General features: G+C 42.8%; 1 protein-coding gene across 1 annotated transcript; it reads left to right on the top strand.

Moving 5' to 3' along the window:
* hs2st1a (heparan sulfate 2-O-sulfotransferase 1a) lies at positions 1 to 27,946 on the top strand. Its single transcript, XM_080473910.1, has 8 exons — positions 1 to 335; positions 468 to 642; positions 19,701 to 19,951; positions 20,048 to 20,133; positions 20,383 to 20,521; positions 21,803 to 21,900; positions 23,904 to 24,061; positions 25,341 to 27,946. Exons 2-8 carry the CDS (start codon positions 519 to 521, stop codon positions 25,562 to 25,564), a joined length of 1,080 nt encoding a protein of 359 aa, XP_080330036.1. The 5' UTR covers positions 1 to 335; positions 468 to 518; the 3' UTR covers positions 25,565 to 27,946.

The raw sequence follows: 27,946 nt of genomic DNA, 5'->3' as shown, positions 1-27,946 counted from the left end.
GTGGCCGGTGGAGACCGTCCAATCCGGGTTCTAGGAGACGGTGAGATTGGGCGAATGGAGAGGCAGTGCTCGGTGATGGACTGTGGGTAATGTCCAATGGTGGGAGCGGTTGGAGCGGCGGCTGCGCGGTATGGCCGTGGAGCGCTGGATGGGACGGGACACTGACAGACTGGCCTTTCTGGGAGACGCAGGAGACAGCGGCTCGGAGAACCACAACGCTCTCACATCCAGCAGGGACCAACCCGGAGTCTGGAGGCTCCGCTGCGGCTCCGCTATCGGGAATTGAACTTGTATACATATAAATATCGGAGCATGATTACGGTGCATTTGTGGTGGTGAGTTGGGGGGTTAACAGTGGGAGGGATTGAGAAGGAGGGAGGGCCATACACGCATAGACACACATATATATGCACGCGCACACTCAGCTGCTTTGTAACCACCGTTGCTTCTTTCTCTTGTGTTTTCAGCGTCTTCTCCCCTGAGCCTGGACTAACACAATCCATCTCCCGGGTGATTTGATGGGGCTGTTCAGAGTCATGATGCCGCCCAAGTTGCAGCTGCTGGCGCTGCTGGGGTTCGCAGTGGCCATGTTCTTCCTGGAGAACCAGATCCAGAAGCTGGAGGAGTCCCAGGGAAAGCTCGGTGAGTTGGGGGGGGGGTAACTATTGCAGTTAAGAACTCAACAGAAATGTGGGGAAACCTCAAAACCTTAGTCACAAAGATATGTCACTCAGATCTGCAATCTGAGGGTTGATGAGGAGAGTTTGTCAATCACACAATGTGTGCAAATTATACATTCCACTCATGGCTTTGGCTTCGCGAACGAAGATTCATGAAGGAGGTCCACCCCGTTTTCTCCCACAAGACCTCTCGTGGCTCATAAGTCCAATGCGAGCACGGCAGGCTCGGCTGCAGTGTCGACAGATAAAGGATTGGTCATCTGGGTCTGATGGCTGTGCTATCCGGTCTTTCCGTTGTTGTCTCTTTACAGCTAAGTTGCTCCTACGTTCACTCTCAAAGGTTGAGGCGGCTACGTTGATGGTGTGACGCCATCCAACTCGATCCTCTGCTTGTGTTTTCCACTTGCTTGGGTTTAAACCACAGATGTTGAGAGACTTTTTGAAACAGTCCTTATATCGTTTCTTTGGAGCACCCCTGTCCCGGTGACCACTCGAAAGCTCGCCGAACATGATGATCTTTGGTAGACGATGATCTTCCATTCTAGCTATATGTCCGGCCCAGCGAAGCTGTGATTTTAGAAGCATGGCTTCTATGCTGCTTACTCCTGCACGTTCCAGGACCTTGGTGTTGGTTACATAGTCCTTCCAGTGGATGTTTAGAATGGTGCGCAGGCATCGCTGATGGAAACGTTCAAGGAGACTGATGTGGCTGCGGTATGGAACCCAGGCTTCTGAACCGTGGAGAAGGGTGGTAAGAACAACTGCTTTGTACACACTGATCTTAGTGTTGGATTTGAGGTGTTTGTTTTTCCAAACTCGTTTGTACAGTCTGCCGAATGAGCTATTTGCTTTCGCAAGCCTGTTGTCAACCTCCTTATCAATGCGAGCATCAATGGAGATGATGCAGCCAAGATATTTAAATTGTTGTACTGTTTTTAGTTCAGTGTTGCCGATGGTGATGTGGGGGGCGATATACGTGTCCTGGGGGGCGGGTTGATGCAGAACTTCTGTCTTTTTAAGACTCACCTCCAGCCCGAAAAGCTGGGCAGCCTCAGCAAAACATGATGTAATATGCTGCAAAGCTCTCTCAGAGTGGGCGACGAGAGCGGCATCATCAGCGAACAGCAGATCCAGAATTAACTGATTGAAGGTTTTGGTTCGGGACTGTAGGCGTCTGAGGTTGAATAAATTTCCGTCCAGACGATACCTGATATAAACGTTGTCTTCGTCTTCAAGATCTTCAGTGGCCTGTTTCAGCATGCTGCTGAAGAATATGCTAAAGAGTGTTGGAGCAAGGACACAACCTTGCTTAACTCCATTCTTGATAGGAAATGACTCGGAAAGTTCCCCATTTAGCCTGATCTGACCTTGCTGGTTAAAGTGCAACTGCATAATCATATTAACAAACTTTGGAGGGCAGCCAAGCCTCTGCAGGATCAGCCATAAGCCCGACCTGCTTACGGTATCAAAGGCTTTGGTAAGGTCGACAAAGGTGGCGAAGAGACCCTTATTTTGTTCTCGACATTTTTCCTGCAGCTGACGTAATACGAAAACCATGTCAGTAGTTCCTCTATTTGAACGAAAGCCACACTGGCTTTCAGGTATATGGTCCATGGCTATTGTCGGGATGATTCTGTTCAGTAATATACGAGCAAGGATCTTGCCTGCGATGGAGAGCAAGGTGATCCCCCTGTAATTGGAGCAATCTGATTTTTCTCCCTTGTTCTTGTACAGGGTAATAATGACGGCGTCTCGGAGGTCTTGAGGTAGCTCACCTTGTTCCCAACAGCACAGGAAGAGTTCATGGAGTTTTGTATGCAAAGCAGGTCCACCGTTTTTCCAGATTTCTGGAGGAATGCCGTCTATACCGGCTGCCTTGCCTGACTTAAGCTGGTGGATAGCGCAAGTTGTCTCCTGAAGGGTGGGAGGATCGTCTAGCTCCTCTCTCATAGGTTCTTGGGGGATACGGTTGATAGCGGCGTCCTGGATGAAGCGGTCGGTATTGAAGAGAGTCTGATAGTGCTCTGACCAGCGATTGAGAATGGCGGTGCCGTCGGTGAGAAGTTCCTGACCATCAGAGCTACGAAGAGGGCTTTGAACCTGATGACTTGGCCCATACACACCCTTGACGGCCAATGTGTGCAAATTATACATTCCACACTGACACCAAATATCTGCTTTTGTCCTCTGCCTTGTGATCTTGTGCAAAACAGCGTGATTGAATGCTTTGTGTAATGTATACAATCTTAGCTATCCCAATTATGAACTATGGTTTGTATGTTCTGATAAACTGTTTCTTCAGAGTTCCAGGAAGTCCTGACAACTGGCTACTCCATACACTGAAGCACATTAACCTTTTGCATGGAATGAAATTGCTCTGGTTTTTGAGTCTTTTCACACAAACTAATCAGTGTTTATTTCTGCACCAAGGAGAGTAGTTTTACACTTCCAAGTTGTTTTTGCAGGTTCTCCTCATGCGAGTTTTGTTTTTTCTCCAGGGTCATTAGTTTCGTCCCACAATCCAAAAACTCACAAGTAGTCTGCTGGGATGGTCTTTGACCCCCATGACCTTTAATTGGATAAAGAAGCATAGTAGATGGATGGATGGATGGATGGATTTGACTTACCTTGTTACACAAACCATCTAAATCAATATTTAACATGTATGATTTGCAATTAAAATTTTCAATATAGAAAAAATGCTTTCATCTGTACACTTTCTGTGCCTGTCCGCAAAAATGTTGACTGTAAAGTATATCTAAGTTCATAAAGCCGAGCTGAAGGAATTTGAACATTTATTCTTATGTCTGTAAGAATGTAAGAGGTTCCTATAAAAGCCTGTATTGGGTCAGTGATCTGCTGGTGATTTTTATTTTAGACTGGAGAAACTATTACAGTGCTCAGGACAGAATTGCTTTCTAGTTTCACATACACACAAACACACATCTCTCAGTGCTGAAACAGAACCTGAGAACCTCCCCCACCACCACTACCCACCACTACCACCACGAGAATCTGTTGACTTGGCAGAAAGTGCTCTGATGGATGACCGGACTGAGCAGACGTCTGTATACCGGAGCTGTGAATTATGTGCTGCATAGCCAAATAGTTGTGACGGAGGCTTTCACAGGGCCGGTCACTCTACCAGGTACGCCTGCTGTAGGTCCATCTGTGCCACAATAAAGAACAGCAGAGAACATTACAGAGACAGGTGGGATCCAAACCTTAATGGAGACACCACCAAGAACTCGTAAAAATTCATTAGAAAGGAAACGGTAGAAGAAGCTCTTTGTGTCACTATATTGTCTCATCTTTTTGCACGTTGACAATTAGCTTCTTGCCAACTAGAATGGCCGCCGGCCGCTCCTCACAGCACGAGCCCCTATCGCCTGGCAAGCAGGTTGAATCATCTCCCCCATTAGGCGCCTCTCGCCGGGCAGACAAGCTGTGATTTGCTTCCAAGCTAATCGTCATCCTAAGGTTTCACAGAGAAGCATCCTGCATTACAAACACACTGCGATGCAGCTGCGTGTCCTGCTGTGGGCCTAATCCATTATACTGACAGTATTTCTTTCCGGCTGCTCACCGATGCCCCTACAGACTGGGTCAACAGTAACACAGACTGACTGTGCAGGGCTGGATCGATGGATGGATGTAAATAAAATGTCTTTAATGAAGAGAAAATTATGATTCCAAGCTTTAGTTTGCCTGTCAGTCCTACTATTGAACTCTGTCGGTTCAGCCGATTTTCAGGTTCTCACCTTGGAAGAATTTCACGCTACTTTGTCCTGAAGTTTGAGAGCGACTTTCACGAGTAACGCTTCACTGATGCCACACTGGAGACAAACCCCTGGGTTAGATTCGGCTGTGATTAGATCTTTTCTAGAAGGTTAGAAAATGTAATCACTTGGTTGGATGTAAAAGCCAACTCGCAGCGCCTGAACTGCAGGGATTGCTTCAGATTAGAGTGCAGTTAAGTCATTTGTATTTGCCAAAATGTGCCTTCACTCCGGGGAACATGCAGAGATTTTTTTATTTCTTCTGTGGTATGTGAGGATTAATTTGGCACAGCTTGTTTTTCATGTTTAAAATTTCAACTTGTGCTGAACCCAAGAGTGTAGGATGGGGGAAGAAAAACTACCAGATAAGCTCAGTAAATTTAGATATAGTATTTTGATATACGATAACGGTTGTTTCTTACTTTCAGGACTGCTTTTCTTCCGTCCGACTGAAAGCATGTTCATTATTGCTGAGTCCATCATTAATTATACAACACCGTTCTATGGTACCTTTCTTTATTTCCTTAAGGCGAATATTCATATAAACACAAAGAGTTTTTAATTTTAGAAATCTCAGGTCTGGAACCTCTCCTTCAATGACTAAGTTATCATAATCTGCTCATCCACTAACTCTTCTCACATCACTATAAATATTAGAAATGTGAGCTCCCATAATTCATTTGTTCTTCATGTGTATTATTAATGTGTTGATGAAGAATGTGCATGCAATATTAGTGTAATTTCAAGCTGAGAGACACGAAAACGGCCGAATACTTGGGCTGGACATGAATATTGGAATATTCAAATGTTGTCGTGGGGTCAGTAGTTTAGTTTTGAGTTCTGAATAATCGCCGCTTCCCTGCAGCACGGTGCTGGGCTGTTACTCCTCTCCTTTACAGCCGAAAACATAAAGCCCGTGGGCCCAAAATCGACCAGGAAGAGGCTCCAATCTGGTCCAGCAAACCCACCAAGCAAGGTGGTTATATAGGATTAATACAAGTTGGGTTTTTTTACTTTTCACTGTATTTTGAACCACAATAGTTCATTAAAAGTGACTTTATGTTAAGATTGTAGTCATTTTCAGTACTAACCATTTGATCTTGCAAAAATATAGATGATTTCCCCACGTACACTGTGGATCATGACAATGGAAAAACTTTCAAGTAAATTTAAAGGGTATTATAGCAATATTCTACCAGTCTGGCCCACTCAGGATGAAACTGGACTGTATGTAGGCCCTGAAGTAAATTGGATCTTATTTGATAATTATTCTGTATACATCTTATATACATGTGTATATATGTATGTAAATTGTACACATCTTGTATTGGTTCAGTTATGTGCTTTTAAATAGCCATAACATATTTAGTGTTTGGTTCATTCATTATCAACTGGTCCTACAATTTGAAATGTTGTTTTGTTTTTGTTTTTAAATCCGATTCATCGATTAATTGAAAAAATAATCGACCAATTAATCGATTATTAATATTATTGTTAGATGCAGCCCTACTGTCGCCCCATGACCCTCGTAACTGGAGAGAAGGGAAAAAAAAGACTTCAACTCTGCCCCCTGCAGGCCAGGTGAAAGTTGTTTGCCTCTCAGCAGGATGGATACTCAAAAGGATTTTATTTTTCCCTTCAACACTGTCGCCTTTTATCTGCTGGCTGTTATTCAGCCTGATTAAAGGAATTGGATTTCCATCTGTTGCATGGCGACGTTTAGGTCCAGACACAGGCGGCTCTGTGATGAGCTCTGACAGAAGAGAAATGCCATTGTATGCATGCTGAGGCCGGGGATGCATGCTCTCATTGTCCCAAGTGTTTGCAGGGCTGACGCAAGACTTTTAAGCATTCATTTGTTGCTGCTGACCGTCATTCCTGGGATGGCTTTGAATTTGACTTTGATTGTCATGCCGGGCACTTGCAGCCTGCCCTGCGGCGGGACCTGTGGATCTGGTCAAGAATTTGCTCTTGAAAGGACGTCGATCAGGCATTACCGGCCTGTCCTCATGCATGCGCTGTCTGGACAACTTAACACATTCACGCCTGATGCTGAGGTGACCCCTGCTGCCCATCATTCAGTCCGTTTCTGATGTAGGACCTTGAGCTGCAGTTTTTTTTTAAAATGTCACGTTATTGACATCTGCAACGTTTCCTTTAACACCCACACATTTGTTAAGTGTGTGTCAGCAGGTGTCTGTGACTCAGTCCGCTTCGATTTTAAAGCTAATTGGAGACACGTCAGCAGCACTCAACAAGACGGCGCTCTTGTTTCATTGCATGACTCCAGGTGTGAGCCTCACCCTCCTAGATGTGTGGAACCCAGCCTTTTTCTTCTGTTATCCTTTCTTTTGTCACAGCTCTTTTGATTCCCTCAGGGGTATAAGGGGGACCACGTGTCATTTCTTTTCACTCTGCACCTTGGCATCTGCTTCAACAAGCAGTCGGTAGCGTGTTTCACCGGGCCCCTCTACTCAGTCACTCTGGGAAACATGCCGTTTTAGCAGCTAATGGAGGGGAGCCCACGGCATGTGTCGGCGTAGGTGTCGGGGACGGATTTGTTGTGGGAGGTTGAGAGGCAGAGTGCTACTGGTCGTACTGCGCTTTTTGCAGTATTGTTAGAAGCAGGGGTTTGATTGGGTCCGAGGATTTACGTCCCCTGGCGTGCACTTTGTCTGACAGGGAATGTGTTCCTGTAAAGCGTGGCTCACGGAGGCAACCGGAGCCGACTCCGTGTTTGCTACTGCAGCAGAATGACGGACAGGCTAATCGGGGTGTTATGGACGGTTTCACACCCTGGATGTAATTGGAGGCTGTTCTAGAAGAGCAACCCTCTCAGCTACCACCCATCACTCCCCTCAACTGACCCTCCCCCTGCTCTTGACACAGACAAACTTAACTCTTCACTGTCTCCCCTCCATCTTCATGTCTTCCTGAGTCATTGTTTGGCAAAGGTGTCAGCCCACTCGTCACCACAAATTGGGCTTTGAATATCTTGTGGCACCAAAAGCCTGCTGGCTGGATTATATTGACTGAGCTCATGGGGCAAAAGGGGCTCTGACTGACGGCTGATGAGATCTAACGATTTCATCGAAATGATACAAGAAATGTAGGTCAGCAGAGAAGTGAGCACCGATGTGACTTTTCTTTGTATGTCTTCTAGGAAACAGTCAGTTCTTTATTCCGTACATCAAATCATACTTCTTTTGTCATTAAGCTGCACTTAAAACAGTGGTGCAGGCAAAATGAGATGGCAAAATGGAGGCTCTCAACCAAACGTGTGTGAACATCCAGAGGATTTTGTTGGGGAGAGATGCTTTTTTCCAGAAAGTGCCGTTTCTTGATGGAGGAATGTTTGGTCTCTACTCTCCACTGTGCAGCAGTCATACAGAGAGGACCAAGCTGAAGTCATGACCTCTGTTCACACTGAGCATCAGATTGTTCTCGGACTACCAGCTTCTCAAGGTGTTTTAACTTCTTTCCTCATTTTCCTTGATGAGTCTCACTGCTGTGGGGTCGTTCTAGAAGTAGATCTGTTTCTGGTCATGCAGTTGTGAGCTCGCAGCATAAACAGTAAAAGGCTGAGTTTTTTTGACAGATGATGGCACCTGTGGTTGTAAACGCATTACAATAGTCGTCAGAGTCCATTACGAGGGATTTTTACTTTTTCGGAAATCATCTACTATACCTCTGCCACGAGAACATCTTAATTACTACTCTTATACTACTTTCTCTGTTGTGATATTCAGATCTTTCCTGTGGTTTACAATCCTCATTGGATGAAATTCTGAAGGGAGAATATCTGCTGCCGACTTTTCAAATAAGGGGCTGTCAGAAGAGGAGGAAGTGTGGAGAGAGACAGGGAAGTGAGAGGGAATAAAAGAGATGATTAAATATTTCTGGGTCACAATCAAAATGAAAAGCCCTGACTGATAAAAACCATAAGCCTAAAAAAAGGGGGACAATAGAAAAGAAACAAAGAATTGCAAACTTTTGTCATTTTTCTTTACATCCAATTTTATTACAGTAGGGAGGGATGAAGAAGAAATAAATGTGGTCTTCCTCTTGTTTTTCTTCTTTGACCTCTGTTTCAACTTTGCTCCTAATAGCTGCAGGGTTGGCATGAAGCTGCTTTTATCTGGTTCACCTGCAACATGTCCAAAACCCAGGCTGACACAGAGCTGCTCCACTGCTTTCTTTCATCATCAGGCCTCGCTTTTCTCAACGTTTGCTTCCTTTTCTTAATTCCCGCTGCAATGAATGCAGATAAGGCTAACAGCTGTGTTGTGAGTGGGATTTTGTGCACGTGTGTGTGTGAGTAGCAGTAGTTTTGATGAAGTGTCTGGGTTGTTGAAGTTTCAGCTCTCTGTCAGACTTTCCCTTGCTGGATGAAGATTAGTAAGTTTGTGCGGCTGCTTTGCTTTGTGGTTTTTATTGACTTCTTGTCGGGCACTAATACTACCCACCAGATTGAGTGATCAAGATAATTTATTTCCCTCAGCTTGTGTCTGGGTCTTCCCCATGTTTATTACTGCACTGGTACAACACACAGGATTAGATTGTATCTCACTCTGACCTTATTAAACAAAGTCAGTCTCTGCTGGACTTTATTAACTAAGACAAAAATCGTTTTTCATTGCTGTTTACAACATGTAAACAACTTTTTATAGACCAAAGACGGCATGATAAAGAATTCTCGCACAACTAAATAATGTTGCTATAGCAGCTGTGTGCAGCCAGCAGTCATCCAATGAGTAGTGATTTGTCATTGCTCATTTATTCGGATAAGTGAATGCATTCATACGACAATCATCTAAATGGACTTTTACATAGAAAAACACAACTATTCCACTTGAGCAAGCATAGGCAATGTTGGAAAGAGAAATACTCCGTTCAAACGGGAAGAAACTTTTGCGGAATCAGGCTCAGTTTAAAGCCTTTATAGAAAGAAGCAATCATGTATACCTGAAATGCAGTTTAATCAGTATTGCCAGCGAAATAAATCATTCTGTAAGAAATGGTGTTCTTTGATCCCCCAGTGTTAAATAAAGTTTTTGTTTTATTGTTTAATTAAAGTCATAGAAGTCTATATATTGACATTTGAATGAAACACACAGTATTGGAGGAAGCTTATTGTGCCTTATTTAAGTACTCCAGATGAAACACCTACACGTGAAATAGAGTCACCAATTCATCTTAAATACATGTTTTTGCACTGAGGCCTGTTACTGCGCATGCGCACCCCACCACCCTCGTTGTAAATAGTTCCTTCTGCTCATGCACTTGTAAACAAAAAAACAAACATGGCGGACCCGTAGTGGTATGACTTGCGGTCCGTATTCTCGTTTTATAGACTCACCCTTGATTGCATCTGAGACGTCATCAGCCCATACGAATGTCGGGTTCTCTCAATTTTGCTCACATTTATAGCGTATTGTTTTCACCACTCGTCTGTGGTTTCATTACAAAAACAAGCGACAGCACCCTCCTGTGGCCTGGCATGCTAACTACATTGTTGTCAGTGTGTCCGCTGCAGTATTGTAAAGGCACCACTTTTTTTCCCCACGGATTAGGTGTTGTCATGTGAAACGTGGTCGTGTAAACGGGGCCTCAAGCTGGGGATATCCTTGCTCCTTGACAAGAACAATAACCTCGACCCCGCCGTTTGGCCTGTTGTAAACCTGATGTAGATCAATACTTTTCCTTAAACCTATGTACGCTGACTCAGACTCTGTGTCATGTAGATGGTGGATGAACACTAAAAAAAATGTGGGTAAATCCGACACTGCAAAACTGAAATTTGAGTTTTAAAAGTGAGGAGATTATTTTAGCAGCACCTTAAGGAGTTGATGTATTTATATTCACATGTAACCTTACACACAGCGGAACAGGCTGAATCAATTCCAGGTGGTGAAGTTTATAGATTTTAAGCTGTCAAAAAGAAAAAAAAAAGATGGCTGGTAGTGAGTCAAGACTCTGTATTGACCAAAATCCACAGTGTAGATGTCGATAAGTAAAACAGGACCGATTTGCAGTGACTTGCTGATAGTGAACGCAGTGCAAACAGCCACACTGGTGCGAGAGCCTGCAGATGCTCAATAGAAGAATAGATGAAAAAATGAGCTGCAGAGAGAGGTGATGCTGACTGAACCGTCTCGCTGCAGAGCCGCTCTGTTGTCACTCGGTCACACATTTCTGGATTGGATGGATTCTCTGCGTGGTTCATCTGTCCTTCCCATTCATCACTAAACCTATGAATAGCTGTCGTCTGCTCTGTCTTAATGGAGTGTGGAGTTTTCCCTGGACTCTCGTATATGCATTATTAATTATCTGTTGCAGGGCCAAGAGACAAGTAGGGAGAGGGAACATCAGATATCTAGGTTGTAGCATGCAATCAGATCTATGCTGTTATGCAAACATTGTTTGTTGTTATATCAGGTTAGGTGGGCTCCAAGTTGTATTTTAGTGCAAACCTATGTGAATTCAACTATTTCTGGATGCCTTCATATCCACAGATTTCTCTGCAGTGTTTGCAGAGCTATGTCTGAAGCATTTACCTACGACAGACATTTTTACTGTGGCAAATGTGTTTAATACCTCCACTTCTGACAAGACCAACTCGGATATTTTCTCCTTCTCTCCAAGCACAAGTGCCTCTGACTATGTTGGCTAATTCCCACTGCTTAGTCATTGACAATATGTGCCAAGATGAGATCTGTTCCAATCAATCACCCCCCACTTTCCTCCCCTGGTCTCCACAACCTGTCAGACCTGCCTTTACTTAACGAGACAGGGAAATGATGGGATCTGCCATCAGTGTAAATTACGCCATAATCTCATCTGACTGGCTGTTTTCTGATAAAGTAGACAGAATGTGGCCCGCTTTCCTCTTTCTGTTTCTCCCAGACATTATCGGCTCATCTGTCAGAAGGCACCGCTGACTTCGATTGCACAAAAGACATATTAGGAGGGGAGAAAGTGGCAGGTTTAACCAGGCTGATTATCTTCCTCATCTGTCCCGGATTGTTATCGTTAATGTGGGGGCATGCCTTGCATTTCAACAAGGAGCTACAAACGGGAAAACGTGTGGCAGGAGCCTGTTTAGTTTAACATCCACTTCAGTCCAGCAACTTGTTTTGATGTCTGTAGTTCCACTACACACAGGATGAAAAAAGTGTAAGCATCTGCAGCTGAAGTCTCAAATTTTAAAAATGGATGCACAATTTGATCGGTATTTCTGCCAAGGTGACAGTTTGGGTTCTGACTTGATGCTCGAAGCTTAACTCAATCAAGCAGGTCACAATTGTCCCAGTGAACCATGTTGAAAACAACTGGTCCCTGTCTGCTTCTGCCAGTGCGTCATTGCAGGAGCAGAATAATATGTGAATCCCACTGCAGTGAGAGACTTTACTTTAGTTTCCAATTAGGTCGGAACAAATACGTGCTGATAATGGTATTGCCATCTGCAGTTATCCAAAGGAGTTGCGTATCTGCAGAAAAACAATCCTGTAACGTGCAGAAAGAAGACTGATCCAATCGAAAATCATTTCTCTGTTCTTCTGAATAATAAGTGATAACATATTGATCAACCTATCTTTCGCCCCGCTCAGCCCACATGCGGTCGGAGAGGAGCTTGTTAACCTCGAGTCATTTACCGTAACCTAAAGTTTACCTTCTCTCCAGTGTGCCTTGTCTTGACTTCGGGGCCTTGTGCCAGGTGACTGTTCCCATTACGCTGCGAATGGGAGGTGGAAAGGAGACATACAGTAAGTGGTCTGAACCACCTTAACTGCTTCTTGAAGTTCAGCAGCTCTACATTCTGCTCTCAAACCCCTCATTATGTCAATGAGTTCATGAAAGAAGCCCCACAGCTTAAGATGAAACTAACAAGAAAACGATTAATAATGACTTATTTTTGTTTTTTAAATAGATCATAAAAGTGATTTGTAAAACTGACCAAGGTATTAACACATTATGTAAGATTGCGTGGTATTAGCACGTGACTTCGCTGTGTGGTTTTCAAATAATAGGAGGAGAACAAATGTTGACCTTTTGGTTAGAAATATGTCTTTCTCCATGTCTCACACATGTGAATGATGATTCCATGTTGACCTTTCAAGTGATTTATATTCCCCCATCTCAACATTCATTGAACATAAGAGAACATGGTGTCTTCTCTGAAATATTTTCTTTTCTTTTTTCTTATTTTACACTAACATGTTGAGCTTAGTTAGGCACTTTGCAGTATGTGTTGGGCACTGTCACAAACACAACAGATTTAAATAATCCAATAGTTTGATAATTGTCCGGATTGAGAAGCATGATCGTCAACGCTTTTCACATTCAATGGTGTCGTTGTGGATTCAAGACCTGCCTCTAAACCACTTAACCATTTAAACTATCTGCACTGAGCCCCGTCTGTGTGCGAGGAATGCTTTGTCGGCATCTTCTGATGGAGGCACACAGAGTGCTACTTTTGTCGGCGAGAGAGTGGGGAAAAAACCTAATTTCCAGCATATGCAGGATGTGTGACCTTTTACATGGATTGTTTGTGCTGAATTCAACTCCTGGGTTCATCAGAAACAGCAATATCTCCAGAGGATGGAGTGCCCCCTCACCCGCCGGGCATGGCGGGTGAGCAACTGCAGCTCCTCCTCCTCCGCCACTGTGTTCCTGTTAATCTCTGCATCTCTCGGTGAAAGCAGAATTACTTTGAAAGTCATAACAATGAAAAACTCCTTGGCCTTTTATTTATGGCGCCTTGAAAAGCTTTGGCGCAAAGTCCTAGAGGGGAAAATATCACTTCACCTTGAAACTTTCTCATACAGGATCTGCAGTGTAGCCAGATTCGCTTTGAAATTTGACTTTACAACATTGTTCAGAATAATTCCTGGCTTTCCTCATCAGACGTTGTTTCTCTAAATCCAGAGGTCAATTAAGAACTTGACACCTCTTTAGTAGTCCGTCTTCATGGGGCACACCTCAATGAAGATTGCATTTGTAGGATTTTTCAAGAAAAAGCGTTGATGTTAAAATCCACCATGGGAAGAAAATCAATCTTTACCAAGTTTGAAGGTGACAGGTTTGTTAGTGGGGAGAGACGGAGGGGGTTTAGCGTTTCACAATCTGCTGGGTTTTTCACGCCCAAACGTCTCGAGGGTTTACGGAGAGCAATCCCAAAAAGAAAAAAAATGAACGCTACTGAAAATGCTTTCTCAGAAGGAAGTGAAATAAATAGCTTGGGGTTTTTTGTTGGTTATTGTTGCAAAACAAAGGAAATAAAAAACAAATTTCGTCATTGTTCCCCATCAAGGTGTTTACTTACTAAATATGATTGCCTTCGATTGCAGAAAGTTATGTGGAATTGCTTGAATAAATTATTAGCATTTTAAAGTTTTTCTTGGAAAGTTACCAGCCAACACCACAGCAGCTGGAAAATCTCATGCATCATTTTAAAGATGGTTTTGAAGACTTTTCATTTCATTTTGCGGGGCTCTGGACTGAAAATTAAGCTCTTTATTTTATCGAGAGCATACATTTAAGAAGTTGAGTTTTTATAGATATAATTGTGTCCCATTTCATTGTTGTTTCATTTCATGTTACTATTCAGTACAACCAAGAAAGCGGAATATCATCTGTGAACATTCAGCACTTTGACAAGCTTCTGAAAGTTGGGTAGGGAAAAATGACCGGGTCTGATGAGTTTAATTTCTACAGCATCACCCACATTCAGGATCATGGTCTAATGCAGGGTTCCCCAATTCCAGGCCTCAAGGGCCGGTGTCCTGCACGTTTTAGCTCTCTCCCAGCTTCAGCTCACCTCAATCTGATGTTGATGTCATCGTCAAGCTTGTAAAAAAGCCAAATGATGAGGCCCTTATTGCATTCAGGGATGTTACAACTGGGAGAAACCTAAAACATGCAGGACACCGGCCCTCGAGGCCCGGAATTGGGGAACCCTGATCTAATGGCTCCTGTAGCAGCGTGACATTTTGTTGAAATATATATCGGCTCTCCTTTGTCACAAAACGTGAAATCGCTGAACTCGACGGTGACCTGATCTCCGTCCAATAGAGCACCTTTACGATGTGGTGAAAAAGGACATTCACATGTTAAAGGTGGTGCAAACTAAAGAGATGCTTTTCATGCTAATGTGAACCAGTAGAAGTCTGGTACCAGCATGGTGTATCCAGTGAAGTGCCTTGAGGGTGCATCAATGTTTTTTTTTTCAAGGTTAATTATGTTATCTTCTTCCCGTCAAACTTTTGTAGGAATTTACATCTGTCCGTCTTTGAGGCAACTTGATCAGAACGCGGCATTAATTGGTCACTAAGCCACTGAGACTGGCCGAACAAGAGCTGCAGCACAAAATTATATCAACACTTCGCAAACGCTGGTTCATTTTGATACCATCGAGCAGTCAGACTCACCATTGTGACCAAAAATGACCTTTTGTCAGCTGTTTAGCTCTCCACGATATAGTTGAGGGAAAGAATCTGTCTTTTTAGCTGCTCGTGCTCAGAAGGCCAAAGGTGTGGTTTACCATAGAAGCTCATCAGCAAACGTTTGGCCCAAGACCCCGAACACGTTAATCCGGCTCTGCCCCGGAGCAGAGTCGGATCAGATTGTCTGGCTACGTCTCTGACCTGCGGTGTCCTTGTCTCCTCCTTTTTTCTATTTCCTCTCTTTTCTCGACTCCCCCACCTCTCCTGTCTCCCCCAGCTGTACTTTGGAGGACAGACCAGTGAATGAGACCTTTCATTGGTTGTTGATATCGCACTTGTGTGTCAAAGCCAGTGGGAAGAAATGCCTCAACGTTAGAAATGAAACACCCAATGCAAAAATCCTGCCCAAACACATCAGTCAGTTGTACGTTTGTGTTCGTTTTTTGTCTTCAAATGAAACAAGTGCGATTATGAAAATGTATTTAATGCTGCATAAAATAGTCAGGATTTTAAAGTTGAGATACGTTTTGCAGCTGCCTGTCATTGTGAGTCAGTCTGAGGATGTTTTGAAAGTTCTGAACACCTTAATCTCATAATGAAGGCACCTTCGTTAGTTCTCATTGTTCAGCTCTGAGAAGCTGAAAAGCTCGACATAACTCTCTTAGAGCATGTTTCAAATTTCTTGCTGTCACTTTAACAAGAATACTAACCGCAGGCTCTGCTCTGTTTGTTGGGGCCTGAATGTCTAAGTCAGCTGGCCTTCGCCCCTGTTCTCTCCGATAATCCACTCTTTGCTAAACGGGTCCTAATGAATTAGAATGATTAGAAATTTGCAAGTGCACACTTTATCCAAATGTGCTGCTGCGGTGACATAACTGTCCCCTTGGAAACATGGCACTGCAAAACAGCAGCACGCATCCAAGTCTATTTCGACAGAAGAGGGCGAAGCGGCAGCCGCAGACTGACTCCATTTTTATACAGCAGCAACCGAGATCTCTCCTTCCTGTCATCCTTCATTGATTTTGCAATCCAGTGGCATCCAAGCAAAACCATACAAGCCATACACCTCAGTCTGCCGCTGATAGCCAATCTCTATTACCTACCTAGCTCAAGGATTCGGTTGGAGGCTCTAACCTTCTCTGGGGAAGCAGCAGGAGGGTAGGGAGCGAGCTCCAACCGGCGGATCGGAGCGTTGATAGATTTATGAGCTGCTTGGGGAAAGGATCATCTTTTCACCCCCACTTTTATTATCCCATCAGATCAGACGTGATGGCAATAATACATGACGGCCTGTCACATTTTACAGATCTGCCGGTGAATATGAATGATGATTTCAAATGCTTGCGTCTAATCAGCGTGAAATTGCTTCAGTAAATAAGTTCAACTACCAGCACTCCGTCTTTCGCCTGTCTCTCACTCTGAAGGAAAACTCAGAGTAATAAGCTTGTAGTTGTCACAATGTTTAAGACCGTGTTGGCTTCACGGTTCATAATTAGCTTTTAATGCACGGAGACGGCTTGAGGGGTAAGAAACTGACGGAAATGTGGAATGAAAGGAGGCCTGCTGTGTGGCCATAGTAATTCAGGCTTTTGTTCTCTAATTAAATGACCTCAGAAGGGAGCGCTAAGCTTAAGTTTGTGTGTGTGGTGCCCTCTGATATGAAGGCTTGTGCCAAGTGTGGTCAAGCTCCCATTGAATAGGGCATCTACTACAACGCATAGGAAGCCTTCGTCGTGCTTGCTTCTCCTCCTTGTTGGTTGTTAGAAATTTGGCACAAGGCACTGTCTAGAACAAGTGGTTTCAGGGCCCCTTCGCATAGTTCAGGATGTTGTAGTGAGAGACATGGTGCCTTTTTACTCTTTCCTCAGTTTTCTTTATTTGAAAGACTTGGTTGCAGGCTGGAGCCAAAAAAAATAAAAATCTGTGTTTATTTAATAGCAAAGCAAATTAGTAAAGTAAAAGGTAACCTGAATCTTGAACCGTCTGGTGAATTGAAATATATGTTTTTCTTATTACCTCCATGTGGACCTGAAGGGAAAACATTTTTTTTACTTTGGATGAAGCAGCAGCTTCTGTGTGCCGGAACAGTCTCCTCCATCTTCCTGATGATCCACAGACCTCCCTGTCAACGAGTTTCCACTAAATGAATAGTCCCAGTTAAACTGTTAACACCGAGGTCTGTAGATTATACCGAGTAACAAGGACACTAGAACGAGTTGCACTTGAATATTTCAAAGCCATAAGATCTAAAAACAAGGTGTTTTTATCCCTCATCTTTTGTGATGGTGGCAGGAAGCATTGACCCCTTAAAACCAGGACAAAATCTAAGAGTTTGGTTTGTCTTCACATCTTTACTACCTCTTAAAAGTGGTCTCTGGGCCAACAGCTTTAACAGCTGTTTAACGATTAATATTTAATATTCCAAAGGCTAACACCGTGTAAAAGGCTTCCCACTTGTGTCTTGTTGTTTTGTAACTGTAAATGTATTCACAGGGAATGTTATTTTTTATTTCACAACACGTTGTGATTTATGTGTGACTTAATTTAATTTCTTATTGTGGTGTCTAACTTTCGGTAGTTTCTGGCCAGTCTGTGTTATATCCATTCGTTTTAGGATGATGGTCTTAGTTTGTTTTCTTTTTTATTTATTCCATCCCGTCAGTAATGTGGATAACATTGCAATTATATAATGAATATATTTCAGATTTGATTTTTCTACTTTTTATGGCTATTTTGCATCCAATTCTGTTTGTTTTCCAGCACTTTATGGGGTCTGTTATATTTTTTGATTAACACCTCCTTGGCTCTCCTGAACAGTGCACCGTATGCCTGTGCATGAGCCCCTCCATCAGATACTGATGGTGAGATAATGGGGTTTATACTCTTTTGTGAATTATTTATGGAGAATTGCAAATCCTTGCATTCTGTTTTTATTCAAAATTTTACACATATCCTTAGTTAAAACTCCCAACTTGTCATGTGCAGTTGACCGTGAGCTCTTGAGCCACCTGACACTGCATACCAGGATGGTATTGTCATAAGTTGCCCTGCAGCTTTATCTTCACCCCTGCCTTCCTGTCTCTCATGTTCATACAAGCAATCCTCGTGTGATATTTGACCGGAGGCTGTAAACGTCCAGCATCTAGCTGTTGTTTGCTGTCTCAACGAATGCTTTGGACAACTGAATGTCTCCATTGCGGTTGTTCCGTGCGTTGACAGCCGTCCCACTCGTTACAACCACCTGGCACGTCCGCGCTGCTCCGCAGCAGCTGGGAGCGTGCGGAAGTGGCTTTGAACGTAACCAGATCTAGCTTTGATGAGGGGGAGCATTAACAGCTGCTCAGGAGAGTGTAAGAGAAGGAGCAGTGAGAGTATGTATACATGTGTGTGTGTGCTCAGGTTGACGGAGATAAAGGAGAAGGCGCTGGAGTTGCAGATGATGTCTTAATTGGCCCACGTTGCCAGATGCCTGGCTGTTGAAACCCACCAGACCAGACCAGGGTTTAACTGTGTCTCTGTTGTCAAGCACAGCTTCAGGCAGGGCTGTAGGAGCCTGCTGGCTTCATTGAGAGCTCCCACGGGTATTAGGTACCCCAGCGTTGTGCCGACTCCCCTCTTCACGCCAACGCTCTTCTCCTCTCGCCATCCTTCCTGCAGAGCTCTCGGGCTTTGTCAACAGCCGTCAATCTGAGGCCAATTCAGATGAGGAAAAGCCGGAGGGCAACAAAGAGCAGGCCGTCTTTGTGTCCAGTCTATTCACACCGAAGCGCCGAGGCCTGGCTTTTCTGCTGCTTCATGCAGTGTTTCTGCCCCACCACCCAACCCCACCCCCACCCCCTTCGAGCCTCCTCCCTTCTCATTGAAAGTGCATTAATGTCCTGTAAACATCCAGTTAGCTATCAAGTAACTGTAGCCTTACCTCCTAACTGCCCGCCTTTAATCCTTCCCCTGTCACCTCCTGCTCTTCACCTTCTCACCTCTCTTTATGTGTTACTTTTTATTAGAGAAATATTTCACCGTCTCACAGCTCCCTGAAGCACACACAGACTTACACGTGAAAGCTACTTTTATTCACTTTAAAACAAGGGCACTCACAGTCACTTTGCAGTGCGGTTAAATGACGACACTGAAAATAAAGGTAAAGGGCGGATATTAAAGCTCAATCTTATTAGCGTGCGGGAGAAGTGGTGCCGCAGCATGTATAGGCTCCCCACAAAATGATTAATATTCCCGGTTGACGTCATTGTTGATCCTTGGTGTGAAGCGGGGAAAGAGTGTTCACTGTCTGCTCTCTGGCTGAGACGATGTTCAAATGAATTGGAAATCCGTTTTTAATAAAGTTAAACTTTAGTCTCTCACAGAGCTACAGGGCCTCTGACAAGGACGTGATGATGGTTTAGGGGTGAAAGTGATCAAATTTAGTCCAGATTTGGAGCGTCTTTGTTGTGTATAGTGGTGATCATAGCGAGACCAAATATTGGTCAATGATCATGATCATGGCATGATGAAGCTCCAGGGATTCAGGAGGTCAAGCTTTTACAGTTTGATTCTTTGGACATCATTGTGACTTGTAGTATTTTAAAGTCTCTTGTATTGTTGACTTTTTGGAAGAGTTAGTTTACAAATAGTCAAAGGTCAAGTGCAGTTTAATAGCAGCTACTGTTTCTCAGAAACGGCATAAGTAACTGACCACAGGACGCCCTGGTCCTTCTGCTCACTTTCCCACACAGCAGTCAATTAAATCCTTTGCTGTACCTCCTGAACTCACTTGAACCTGATTTCTTATCACCCCTCAGAACGAGCCATTGCCAGACACGAGGTGCAAAATATTGAACAGTGGCACACGCAGGATTTCCTACGGGAGCGGGATTTGACCACGACGGTGTCCGACAGCGAGGACGATATGGTCATCATCTACAACCGCGTGCCCAAAACAGCCAGCACCTCCTTCGCCAACATCGCCTACGACCTGTGTTTGAAGAACCACTTCCACGTCCTGCACATCAACACCACCAGGAACAACCCGGTCATGTCCATACAGGACCAGGTCAGAGCAACGCCTGTCAATCACACCGTTGCTATAAGATAATGAAGCAGCAGAGCCGCTCTCGGTGCTGATCGACTTTCTTTTGGTTTCATTCAGATGCGGATGGTAAAAAATGTGACTGAATGGAGGGAAATTAAGCCGGCTTTCTACCACGGACATGTGTCCTTCCTAGACTTCACCAAGTAAGGAGCTACTCCTCTGACATGTTGCTGAGAACAGGAGTGTGAACACTTCCCTCCCTATTGGAGCTTTGATCTCTGGACTCCATCTTGTGGGCTCTCAAAGTCCTTCACTTACACAGTTTGCCCGTCAATCTTTAAGATGACGCTGCAGAAAAAATGTTAGCATTGAAGTTAACTGTTTTTGAATTCACTTTGAACTGCTTACATTCGGTGCTTGCTGAGTTCCCTGACTAAAGTGATTCTCTTCAGATATGGGGTGAAGAAAAAGCCCATCTACGTCAACGTGGTCAGGGATCCCATTGAACGGCTGGTGTCCTATTATTACTTTCTGCGTTTCGGGGACAACTACAGGCCCGACTTGAGACGTAGGAAACAAGGAGACATGAAGGTATAGGCCAATAATTTAATTTATCTCATTTGAACAGATCAAGTTCTTTAATTTTCAAGTTAAATGCTGACAACTCTTATTTTTTCTCTTTGTTTTAGAGCCTATACGTATAAGCAGATTTAGAAAATGTACATGTTTTATGAAGTTTTCACAATGACATAAGACATTTTTTTCAAACTTAATATGTTGGAGAATTCTTGTTAGTTCTCTAAAGACATGATTTCTGAAGCTTTCGTACAAACTAACTTCTAAAGTATGGATTTGATGGAAATGTTTTTGTTTTTTTAATCATAAAGGTAACTCATTTGTATTGCATTATCTTGCTACAATCTGCAGTTTTATGGGTTATATTGCAGACAAATTAAAAAAGAAAAGCAGTTATGTTTGTTTAAAAATGGCTGTTCATGTCTTCTTTGTAAGGTTTAGAATTTGCAGCATCATTCTGAGTGTGACAAAGTTATGCTACCCATCCAGTTCTTCATATTGTGTTATATATATATATCATAAAATTTGCATATTTTGGAGTTCTCCATCTTCCTGCCACACCCACTGCCACATTTTTAAGCTTAATCGGTGTCTCAAAAGTGGTCATGGTTGTTATCGTGTGTGTATTCAAGAGTGTCTGTATCTCTGTGTCAGCCTGTTCAGAACATACCCCACCTTCTAGCATTTGTCAGCTGGGATAGGCTCCAGACCTCTGTGATCCAAGCTGTGATAAAGTGATTATAGAAGATGGATGGTTGAAATAATAGATGGGCTTCTTACGCGGGAACACTTTGGCTCTCTATTCTAGTCCTGGGGGATCTTTGTCTTGTGTGTTTTAAATGTCTCTGGGCTTCAACACACTGACCGCACTGGATGGGATATTTTCAAGCTTCTGCAGATTTTAATGAGGCCATGTTTGTGTTTTTATATGTGTGGATACTGTCGCTACCTACTATTATTCAGTCAGTTATTTGTATGACATGTTATTACTATTTGGAGTCATGGACAAAAATGCACTTGGCTCTCAGATTAGTTTTTCTGTGTTTTTATTAAGAGTTGCTACGTAACCTACATCCTCAACAACCGAATGCCTCACTTGAGAGTATCAACTAATTTGGTTGTAGTTCTATTACAATGACAATAAAGGCTTGATGATTTCGGATGCAGGGTAGCGAGTCCCTCTGGAGCGGAAGAAGTACTCGTACATTTTTGATCAGGCACAGTAATGACAGCATAACTGATGTTTGAAGCCGGACTTCAGTCGCTGACCTGCTTGCTTCATTTCTTGAATTGCAGACATTTGATGAATGCGTATCGGCTGGAGGGTCGGACTGCTCACCTGAGAAGCTCTGGCTTCAGATTCCCTATTTCTGTGGGCACTATTCTGAATGTTGGTAAGTATTTAGACGCCCGCTGAGTTAGAAATTACCCACCACATATCTTGTGTTTTCAACCTGTGCTCTGCTGTAGCTGCACAAATATTTACTTTGTGATGAATTCAGCGATCTTCCAACCAAAACCAAATGTGACTTCTTCCTAACGATGGTGCATGTTTTGCGAAAGTCTGAAATGGCTTGTTCAATGGAACTAGTTCATCAAATAAACAGCATTTTTGTGACCGTGAATATGGGACACTTTTTCCATGTAGTACCCAACTGAAAACTTTCTTTTTGTTATCTGTTGGCAAGCTTGCACTGAATAATTTAGCAGCTTTAATAGAGTAATCTTCAATTTCAAAAGAGTGTGTAAGATTGAATGACAATTATCAGGGATGATGTTCATAATGATCCTGGATATCTTCTCAGTTTCAGCTGTCAAGAATGTAGGAGAGCCTATGAGGGCTATGAAACTCCTAGAATAAAATAAAAAAATTAAAATAAAAAAGTCGTTCTTGCTGGTCTGATCTCGGCTGCTGTAAAAACTTTTGAGTATTGCATGGATAACTTGTTAACTTTAAAGTTATTTTGGCTGACCATGGGGGAAAGAAAAAAATTTAAATGTAACAAGCAATTTAGACAACTCTGATTTTAAGAAAAATACCCTTGTTTTACAAGACTCACATTTGAGAACCAAATATTTTTTTATGAATAAATATATATATATATATATATATATATATATACACAAGAATAATAAGAAGGAATTAATTTAGATATTTGAAATAATGGTAATGAGACTCACAGATCTCCTCCCATGATGGGTCATCCTCTACTTTTAAAAGCTTTTGAGATGCTGTTTGTTGAAAACAGCATTAAGCACGTAGCTGGCTTTGCACCCAACCGGTATGATGATCACCTGGTCTCTGTTCATTGTGCACACCTGCTGTTTGACAGCCTCAGTCTTCGCAGAATCACATCCGGCATATTCCTCTCGTTTCTGGGGATCCATGCTGCTGTTAATCAAATCACAGTGTAACACCAGGCGCTGAAAACGAAAGCCTGAATATAAGACAACTCCACCTTTTCAGACTTTTAAGACTCATTCTTTCAGCATTTAGATAAGGAGAGCTTATTCATAATGTGGATGAAAGCATTTGTTCTCATTTCTTGTCAGTTGTACTCTAAAACAATCTGACTAAACCTTGAGCCATAGTTGGTGTTAAGTGTTTTAAACAATGTACAAATGTGCTGCTGTTTCATTCTTTCATAGGATTTGTTTAAAATAAGGAAAACAAACATCAATGACTTCATCCATTGCTCCCCTCAGGCTGTAGAGTCTGTGCAGGGGGTCTTCTGTATTGGATTTTGTTACATAGATCTCCACATTAAGCTGCATAGTACTTCTCTATTACTTCTGCTACACTCTCTTCACACGATCTGTGATAACTCTCCCTGACTGTACATCATGATGGTTATCAGTCTCCCTCTGCAGCCTGGCTCCTCTCTCACCTCTCCTTAATCTCCCCTTTAGCCTGCCTTCCATCATATAACCATCAACCCCCTTCAGGAAGGTTTGCAAAGGTTGGATTTATGTTGCTGTGGCGCACTCAATGAAAGCCCCTCAGAAACTTGAAATAAATGATGACGATAAACCAGTGAAATTGCTGCCGGTGCTGAATTGCTGTGTTTTAACAGCTTTATGCCAAAAAGCAGTTCATTTCATCTACTTCCTTTCTTATTCTGTAATTCCTGCACCACGACAGCATGTTTTATTTTTACTTTTTTTTTTTTCTCTCTTTTTTTTTTTTCCATTTCTCTTCCGAGCTTCTTCCTGCTGTTGTTTCAACCCCCTCTGGACTGTCGCTAAACAACTTCCTGTCGACATCTAGGGACTTTACAGCTCTCCTCATTTTCTCCTGTCGCCCATCACACTTTCTCGTCCATCTCCAGCCACTCCGAAGGCACAGTAAGGAGAAAAATATCCACATCTAACAGGAAAAAACATGATCTTTGTGTAGGAACGTGGGCAGCCAGTGGGCTCTGGAGCAGGCCAAATTAAACCTGGTGAACGAGTACATGCTGGTTGGAGTGACGGAGGAGCTGGAGGACTTTGTCATGATGCTGGAGGCCGTGCTGCCACGCTTCTTCAAGGGAGCCACCGAGCTGTTTAAAACAGGTGCTGCACCAGCTGAACACCTAAACTCTTTGCCGTATCTCCCCATAAGATCACAATGAACTGTTTAATGGCTCGCTCACGTTGCAATACCACACTAAGTGTATGTGTCGCTGCACACTTGTGTGCCTGTGTGTATGGTTGCAGCTGCACATTAGCAGTTTGAATTGCCCTCCTGAGAATTGAACTGTGATCAATATGCACTCGTGCCTCTCGCTGATGTAGTTACAGATTAGTTACAATGAGGGCTGCCAGAATGAATAATGTCTAGCACGGAGAAATTCAGCTCGCCGCTGATCTAGACGCACAATGACTCAATATGCTCGTCATCAATATGAGCACTCAAGTTAATCAGGTATTTATTTTTTGGAATGGACAACTTGAGCTCCCGATTAAAGTTACGTAGTCTCAGTTTGCCGTTTTATTCACATAGTAAAAAATCACAGCACATCCGTCTCATGGCAAGTCGTATTTTGATAAACCCAACAAATGCCACATGAGCAAACAGCAGTGGCAGGTAATCTCCATCTTCACTGGAAAATTTGGAGTCTTTATTTCGTGACTCTTGTTCCATGCAGAGGCGTCACAAATGTTTACCGAATCACTCAGTTGTTACCTGCTTGCCAGGTTTCTGACGTTGGAAGCATTTTGCTTGCTGGCAGTCTCACCGGGAGGTTTAGAGGACACCAGCGTCTTTAATTGTCTGTCCGTAATAATCCAGGCTCATAATATTAAAGACAGGATTGTGTGTTTACTTTCACTCTGGCATTCACATTGCAACACACACTTTAGGAAGTCTCTGTGCCGAATAAAAGCGCATTTTCATTTTATCTAAAGAAAATGTATATCTGCTCTTGTTTGTACTCCTTTATAGTGGTAGAAGACATAAACACCACAAAAGTTAAAAAACTAAACAAAGACTGAGTATTTCTCTGTTTTTAGAGTTAAAAAGAATACGAACTATCACCTGAATAACAGGATGACTTCATACGTTTCCTGTGCTATATATTAACATGATGTGCAAAGAAACATAATCCTGCTGATTATATAGGGATTACTATAGTGTTCAGTGGTGAATTAGATGGGAGATTGTTTTAACTTGTCTTCAAATAATTCCTAATGATTTTACAAAGAGAAACTACTAGTTCCTTCTGTGGATATTAAAATATAGAATACAGTAAAATAACATTTTTAACTAAGCCTACATTTTAATCAAGCACAATAAGACATTTATGTATATAAATGCTGAATTTGATTAAATTCTTGTTCCCTTTCATCACAGGCAGTAAATCCCACCTGAGGAAGACCAGTGAGAAGAAGCCGATCACAAAGGAGTCGATCGCCAAGATGCAGCAGTCGGCCATCTGGAAGATGGAGAACGAGTTCTATGAGTTTGCACTGGAACAGTTCCAGTTCGCCAGGGCACATGCTGTTAGGGAAAAGGATGGCGAACTCTACCTGCTGGCGCAAAATTTCTTATATGAGAAAATCTACCCGAAAAACTGAAGTGACGAGTTTCTGTGAAGGAGCATCGGAGGAGGGCAGAAGGCTTTGTGCTGAGGATGGGAGCAGGAGTTGATGTCGGACTGCCTGCCTCGGTCATACGTATGATTGAGAACATTGCATGGAACCAATGAAACGACCCAGAATTACGCCTGTGCCAGCCAGTTGGACCAGGAGCTCTTGTTTTTTGCAGCAGTCAGCAGCTCCTCCACTCCCTCTCATGCCAAAGGTCTAAGGCCCCCTGCTGGCACATGTATGACATCGACCCAGCCAACAGTTGACTCCAGATTGGCTTCACTGTTGTTCTATCCAGACGAAGCATCTTTATCGGCTTTGTACTGTTTGGTTGTGTTTGGTGGTAGTTTATTTCTTTATTATGGTTGTTGTTTGTATGTAGAAATGGATATTTTTCAGGGTGAAATGACACCCTCATCCCTCACCACCACTACTACTAACTTAAGGAGACGTTAACTATTAGAATCGGGCCTCTTTGCTGTATTACTGGACTTAAATGGGAAAATTTTTATAAAAGAAATCTCCTGTGATCGTGGACTATTCACTTGGGCATGTGTGTACATTTTATACTGTAAGATGTGACTCTTGTAGACGCACAGCTTTGCCCAAGAGGGTTTTTTTTCCTGGGTGATGGAGGCTTTTACACACAATATATCATCAAAGTGCATATGATGTTAAAGATGCTGCTTCTGTAAATATTTAATACTTTTTCAAACCATTTCCTTTCAAAGCATATTGGGTACGGAAGTCATTGTTACATACTATTCAGCTCTTTTTTTTTCCACAAGTGTTGTTTTTATTGTAGACTCGTTGGAACCTGGAATTATGGAGTATGCCTTTTTCTTTCATGTCATTTGTTGTGTTATGCTGAAGCTGTAAATGTGAAGCTACAGCACAGGAATGTTTGGTTAAAGCCTGGCACACACTACAGGATCTTTAAAATCTTCACCAATCAAGAGACCACAGGCTCTGCACCATAGATTTCCATAAAACTATATATAGGTCTATGTTTTCCACGCTCAATATTCCAAATCTCGCAGAGTCAAACGTGACTTCAGTGTAAAACACAGTATGCAGATGTAAACAAACATGTTTCCTCAAATCAACCTCGGGCCGATGTTACGACTTGGGATTTTCTTTTATCAAGGTAACTTCAGGATTAATCCTGGGATTTCAGTACTGTGAAGTAGATTCAGTTCTTCCCGGGATAAATCACCCCAGTACTCTGATGTTTAACTCCGGAGCAGAGAATAAAGGCGCCGTCTACTGACCAATCACATCTTTTGGAAAATCGCCTGCCTATCTTTAAAATATTCTGATTGGTGCACAGATTGTCTCGCTCACTTGGAATACTCAGAGCACAGCAGACGGTGTTTGGAACAATCTTTTTGACAAAATAAATCCTTGTCACTGAGGCTTTGAAGGATGTTTTTGTTCTTCTTCTTGACTTGTTCCCAAGTCTGTTTAGTTTCATGAGGTTTTATCTGTAATAATGAGGTTAATAATAATAATAATGGTCACGACTAATATAACTGCAGAAACATGAATTTATGGAGTGCACATCTACTCTGCAGTCACGGTGATGAATTAATATTCCAATAAAAAATGCATTCACACCGGGGAAACAGCCTCAAAACAAGGGCTCTTAACACACCCCACACCACAGGGCAATCGGACCCAATTTTTTTGAGACATCCAACAATGAGACCTGTGCTCCCTATGATCGGGAGGGAGACCTCGGGCTTAAAATCGGCCCGATTATCCTGTAGTGTGTGCCAGCCTGTAGTCACTACTTGGAATGAGGAAACACTGTCTGTCTGCTTCTGTAGGATGACCCTGCTGTAAAACCGCATACTTCTTGTTTTCAATTTTGTTTTTCGTTTTTTGTACCTGAAAATTGATGAGTTCATTGGAGAGCTTCAGGGGTGTTGAGGCAGCTTTTGTTACCCGTTTTCATGCCAAGCCAATCAGCTGCAGCTTTAGATTTAATGTACTGATCAGAGTGTGTGCTATTCTCCAACACTGGGCCTGTTTTGATTCTCATGGCCTTGCTGTTGATTTTGTGCAAACTTGAGAAAACACCAACAAGGCAAAGTGAAAAATGTTGGCCCCCTCAACTAATTAATTTCTGTCATAAAGTTAAAAAAAACAAAAATAACACCACTTATCTGGATAAGCCCCACAGATTTACAGCCACTGTTTCAATGTCCAGATAAATAGATGAAGGATTTTTACCTGATGACTTCCTGTCGATCACCAGCCATTTTTTTTGTGCCTTCTCTACAGCTCTTTGTGTCACAGCATAGAAACCACACAACTGTCATGTTTCTTTACATCTTTTGAATGACAAATAATATACGGATGGGTTTA

Source organism: Lipophrys pholis, assembly GCF_963383615.2.
Source record: "Lipophrys pholis genome assembly, chromosome: 1".
NCBI classification, from domain to species: Eukaryota; Metazoa; Chordata; class Actinopteri; order Blenniiformes; family Blenniidae; genus Lipophrys; species Lipophrys pholis.
This window is presented reverse-complemented; position numbering and strand designations above follow the sequence as displayed.

Excerpts from the sequence above, each read along its gene's own strand:
- hs2st1a (XM_080473910.1), top strand. The coding sequence starts at position 519 with ATGGGGCTGTTCAGAGTCATGATGCCGCCCAAGTTGCAGCTGCTGGCG. Across the intron at positions 20,134-20,382 it reads TCCTTCCTAGACTTCACCAA|ATATGGGGTGAAGAAAAAGC; the intron begins GTAAGGAGCTAC and ends GATTCTCTTCAG. Across the intron at positions 21,901-23,903 it reads GGGCACTATTCTGAATGTTG|GAACGTGGGCAGCCAGTGGG; the intron begins GTAAGTATTTAG and ends ATCTTTGTGTAG.